Below are 6,000 nucleotides of genomic sequence, written 5' to 3' on the forward strand. Positions count from 1 at the left end.
TACAGAAAAAGGAGAAGAAAAAAAAAAAGGCAAAAGCCAACATTTTGATTGGAGCAAGAATCAGTTGTAAGTAGCAGAAAATATTCAGCAAATAGGGTTTCTTACCTGGGACTACTGAAATGGTTTTTAAAGCTCTCAGAACCCTGAAAGTCCGAAGGACTGACACGCTCCCCAAGTTACTAAATGATCCCACATACCTGTAAAGTCAGGACGTGATATGTCAAGTAGTTGAACGGAGTAAACAGGGCAGTTATTTTACAGTGGTCATTCTTAACTGTCAATCTTTCCGAGCATATTTTAAGTATTAATAAACTACATATCAAAGATTTGTCTGAAGATTATAAAATAGAAACCGATTTCCTTATGAGGTAGCTCTTGGCTTGTGCACAGCTGCTTTTGTGTCAGCATCTTAAAATATCATGCATTTAAAATATAAACAAAGACAACACTCAAAATTATTCATTTCAGGCTGAAATACTGGCAGAACTGGTTTGATCTCCCTTCTGTAGCTGCACCTCAAACTATGATTTTTGGAAATAAAGAGCTCAAATGTAATCCACTGTCCTGGTGTCTCTACACATCACTCTTTTTTTCAAACTTACACTATGATTCACAGGATCAGTATGTCTGTATTTGACAGCCCAGCTATTACATTTCAGTGATTGAAATGCATCCGTTCACGTATACTCACCACAGGGTACACCTTGCTCTGCACAGCTCTATTCCCTTCTTGAAAGACTCATACATTGTTGTCATACAATGAGCAATAAAACAAGGGGAAGAGTCAATGTCCTAGATAATTTCAGATGCAGTTAGGACCCACAGGGATTTTTTTTGTGTTGCAGACAGCCTTTTGCACCACAGCAACAAGAACTTCAAATACAGACAGCGAGCACAGGTAATCCATATTTTATATGTTCCCACTTACGCCATAACGATAACACTGAAGTCCAACCAATTCCAGGGATCTCGAAGGAAAGTGAATTCATTTAGACAGAATCCTCTTGCCAATATTTTTATCAATGATTCAAAAGTGTAAATGCCAGTGAAAGTAAATCTAAGGAAAGGAGAAAAGCGCCAAAGGAAAACAGCAATATTAGCAATTAACGGAAGAGACACAGTCAGACTATTTACTGTCTAGGCCAACAAACCAAGGCAATGCTGCAGAGAAGTAATGGAAAGACTGCTGTTGATTTCAGTGTATTGCTATTGGTATGACTCTACTGACTCATGGAGTTTGAGACAGTAGTTGACTGCAATCTGGACATGGCTGTTAGCATGCACGCCTGTAACATGTTTCTTTGGCATTCAACAATTTTTTTCAAACACTTTCATGTGTGTCCCCATAGTTCTAGAAACACAAAACTCCTAGCTACTTGCTAAAATAAAGATCAAAATTTGTATCTTCCTCCGGTTTCAATGACCAAGTGAATGCGTGATATGCTGTATATTATTTACTTTGGGCACACAGCATTCGTTTCTGTGCAGAATGTTTAAAACACTTAGAAAAATACAAGAGTACAGGATTTTCAGTTTAAGATGGCAATTATTCTTATTAATGGAAAATTATCAGTAAAAGCTCTTCTGGACTTCTTGAGTGCACTTATCATTTCAACAAGAGAGTGATCTCCCTATGGAATTCAAAAGGCATTCATTTGGTAGTCAGCAAATGCACTAAGAAATTATATGGATGCAGTGCTTCCCTTTTCATTTGGAAAGAAGTATTCTGAAATTATTATTGAAATGCATTTGAACAGTAGTTTTGATGCCAACAGCAGATACAACTCTTATCTAACCTTTATGCTTTCATAAGTAGGGAAGTATCCCAGCATCTTCTGGAGAAATGTATATTAATAGCAGGCAGAGTCTTGTTCCTGCTTGCATGAAGATTTGCCATTCCCAGCTGTTTCAGTGTCGTGTAACATGAGATAGTCAGAAACAATTTTAGAGCTGTTTTTTAAAACTAAATATTTTGGAATCTTTTCCTTTGCGTTAGGCGCTAGAACTATCAGGGTTTGTATTCTAACATTTTTATGCCAAACTGAAAATGTGAGAGCTGAAATATTCTTTTAAAAAAAATTAAAACATGGGATTATCCAGTTTAAGTGTGACTACAAAGGCATGGATTTATTGTGATTTAACATTGCAAGTGTTGGCAGCTCTGAAGATAAAAGCTTTACTTTCTAACAGCATCCTGAAGGCCAAGAGCTTCTGACAGAACATTTTATTAGAGCAAAACTCAGCATTTCAATATTATTAGAAAGGATTTTAAAAGACAGCAGCTCTTGGTGTGCTTCATCAGCATAAGCAACAATGGGAAATGTGTCTGGATAAAGAGCCAATAATTACTTCAGAAAGTGGGATAATAAACTGCGGAACTTAATCTATACTCACTCTGTCTTATAACACCACATTTTTTGTAGATATTGAGTTTAAAGACAAAAATACTCCCTCAAAGCAAAAAAAAAAAAAAAAAATGACAAAGTCCTAACACAAGCAACTTTCCTTCTAAATCCCCCATAAACTATCTTGAGTGAAGGTGGCAAGATATGTGTCAATAATTCAATATAACTACAGAATTAAAAAATATACATACCCACAGATACTTACTCAACATACTTATTCCATGAAGGAGATGCAGAAGCCTTAAAGGACTCAGTGAGAGCCATGAATACACAATTAGTTATAATAGTGCACATGATAAACAAAGTGAATAAAGTAAGTCACAGGAGTGAAGGCAAAGAATATGACATTGATTCAGAAATGTAACTAGATATTCTGTCAGTCATAGATGTAGTATCTGGTTTTGAGTTTAAAGCACATGTAAGAACAGCATGCACATGTATTTGCTGATTTTGAGTCATATTAGACGACAACACACTACCGTTGTTATTCATGGCATCTGGACTTCTGTATGGGCTAGTGATCTGCTGCTGTAAGCATTGCAAACTTGGTAAATGGACCTTCAGCCACTCAACGAGTGGGAGGAGGGATGCATTTTTAGTTTCAATTTATAGCATAAAAGTCAAAAACTTGCCCAAGGTCACAGACATGAAGCCAAAAACTGACTAAATTGGCAGAGCTGCACTCTTCTGAAGGGACAGCATGAAGTCTGCCAGGATACTTGCAGGTGTCTCAAAGGACTCTAGATGCCCATGTTTAGCCAACTCTTGGGACTGCCCAGCTGCTCTCTGGGACCTGCTGACTGTAGGGGATGAATGGGAACTTGGGCATCTAGCTCACGTGTAGACACCTAAGCTTAAGCACTTGGCTCTGGAGCTGAATCTCCTGCCTTGTGTCACACCACAGGTTTTGGCAATGCAGGAGGCAGATGTCCATGGGAAAGACATCTAGCCTTTCCATCATCCATCCTCTCCATCCCTACAAAAGATCTCCTGGCTTTAGCTCTAGGCATGATCAAACTGTCACAAACCCAGGAGCTGGACCAGTAGTGTTGAAATGCCAATATCAGCCAACTTGCTGCCTGGGAAAAGCCTCAGATAAGAGGCATCACTCCTCCAGGGATGTCTGTACCCTGCTACGATGACAACTTTGGACCCACTGCAGCTAACTCAGCACCACACAGCCAGGAAATGGCTGGAAACCTAAAATCCACACATGGATACCGCAGACTCTGCACTGGGCCTGATTCAGACCTGAGCAATAACGTTATTGCTCTGGTCTCATTCCCCAGTGCCAAACTGGAGCAATATACTAGTGATTCCTGTCCCCTAAATTTGATGTATGAGGTGGGATCTATAGTACCTTTATATTCCAAAGGCATGCCCTGTAACAGCATCCCTGGAAATTTTTGCTTTCATATACCAAACATACGTTTTTTAATCTGATTTCCTAAAGAAACTGAGTTTGCATAATTTTTCTTTCTATGTGTTTTCATATGTGCGCCTGACTATCTCAGCCTTTTTTTCTTAAAATTGGCCAATGGTTGATCAGCTTTGGCACATGAGTTGAATTTAATTCTTATAGTTTGGGTAAACAGAAGATGAGAAAGAGGATAGAGATCTTATTAGTCTTCTCACTGAGAAAGCCTTCAGCATGAGATACTTGTTCATGAGACATCAGGAAATCAACACAGTTCATTCTCAAAACACAAATCTGTAGAAAATCAGGCTTCATTATCCCCAGTACTCACAAAACTATTTATTTCTAAGTAGCACAAGAGCACCAAAACAATAATAATTCCTAAGATAATTCATAATCAGAATCTGGAGCGAGGAAAAGACTAGATTCATTCAATGCTCTAAAATACATAAGCACAGGGTTTCATAATCAAAAAAAGCAAATAAAACCAACAAAAGGATATAAATGTACTAAAATTTTAATTGCTGTTCTTCGGATTGGATGGAAAGGACTGAGGATCCATAAGGCACGTGTAGCAGTAAATCTGAAGATTGTTTTCTGTTTGTTTAGCACTATGAAAACCTTTAAAAAAAAAAAAAAGAAACATGAAGTAAAGTTTTCAGGAGGTTGAACGGAGAACATATTTTTGTACTATATCCTGTTGTACCAGTGATGAGCAAGAGCTTGATTTTAACTTTAGTCTGTTTGTTTAAATGGGAAGACTCTGTATAATATTTTGCTATCCTTTCATCATAAACTGATGAAAGAGTTAATACCCATTAACTGTCAAGCTGAAAAAAAATCCTCAGCATGAACTTCTTTTTTTAAACCTTAGGACTTGCAAAGAGTTGTACACAGAACAAATCTTGTTTATGACTATTCTTTTAAAATAAATTGAACATCTCATTGAGTCAAGATATACAGAGGTAGAAGGAAGAATTGCAGCCTCTGTCATTATTTGCTATTGTTGATAGTGATCCTCTAGCTCTAAGGCCACAGAAATTAGTTCAAAGCATTAACCATTTCTCAAGCAATAAGTATAATTTCCAATGGATTAGTTCACATTTCTCTGTTCTTTATTGAATATCATACTCTTCAATACTTCATGACTAAAATATGGAGCTTGAATAAGTAGGTTTTAAGGATTCATCAGCAAATGTTTTAAAATAATTTTTATACTAAGGTGATCATTTATTGTACATGTAAGTGGAGCATAAGCATTGAGATAAAGAGGAACACGTTATTTCAAACCATAGGATTTAAGAAAATTTATAAAATTATTATCATTTCTTGTAGATCTGACTCAAACCCCCATTTTCTTCCTTTATCTGTTTTATTTTTTTCTGCTTCCATTCTGATTCAAATGTTAATTAAGATCATACTACTTAATTCCTGTAATTCAAAATGAAGATTTTTTAAAGAAGATTACAGCATGTCATTCAGCTGTGCCGACTGCCTGCATTATTATAACCTAGAAAGGGATGATAGTTTTTTCCAAAGGGATGTAAGCAAAACTGTTTGATAGATCATTCACATAAACACTTCTTAGCAACACAATAAAACAAATTAAAATCCAAGCATCTTGGCTGGCTCCAACCTTATGATCTTTGTAGTACGGGTCGAGATCCTCCAGCAGTTCCCCAATAAGCTCTGGAGGAGGATTTCCATAGAGAGCTGGTAACTTCTGGAAAGCTTGTAGGTCAAGTTGAGGACGTGGTTTCTCCTCAGGTTTCTGGTCTATAGTATTTCTTTGACAATTCTTCTTGGCAGCAATTCTCTTTTCGATAGCAGCCAAGGATTCGTAAGTGAACTTACGGAAGTTATTGGTACCAGGTAGTAAGAACTCAGCCATTTTTCATTCTTCTCTTCCTGTCACTAATTCTGCCCAAATAATAGAAATAAGTAGAAAGGAAGTCAAGTAACTCCAAAACAAGTAAATTATGAAAATTAAACAACTGGTTGCCCATGCATGGCTAAGCTGAGCCATCAGCTTCTAAAAAGAAAAAAAAAAAAAAGATATAATCAATACCTTTTTCGGTGAGATGTCTGTTCAGTATTTTTTTTTTAAATTATGCGTATCTGATGAGGAGTGAGCAGACCTCTATAAACCTAAGAGTGTATTATTTGGAGCAGCTCATT

General features: G+C 36.9%; 1 protein-coding gene across 1 annotated transcript in view; it reads right to left on the bottom strand.

The window, feature by feature from the left end:
* LOC104014898 (sodium channel protein type 5 subunit alpha-like) overlaps positions 1-5,713 on the bottom strand; it is a 35,635-nt gene extending 29,922 nt beyond the window's left edge. The window contains exons 1-5 of the mRNA XM_087763934.1: positions 5,459-5,713; positions 4,321-4,443; positions 2,611-2,723; positions 929-1,057; positions 106-197 (exon numbers count right to left, since the gene is read on the bottom strand). Of these exons, the coding sequence (XP_087620060.1) occupies positions 106-197; positions 929-1,057; positions 2,611-2,723; positions 4,321-4,443; positions 5,459-5,713 (712 nt within the window). The remainder of the gene's footprint in view (positions 1-105; positions 198-928; positions 1,058-2,610; positions 2,724-4,320; positions 4,444-5,458) is intronic.
* Between the last annotated feature and the right edge of the window lie 287 nt (positions 5,714-6,000).

This window comes from Nipponia nippon, unplaced genomic scaffold, assembly GCF_047370975.1.
Source record: "Nipponia nippon isolate SJK-2023a ecotype South Korea unplaced genomic scaffold, ASM4737097v1 scaffold_1, whole genome shotgun sequence".
NCBI lineage: Eukaryota > Metazoa > Chordata > Aves > Pelecaniformes > Threskiornithidae > Nipponia > Nipponia nippon.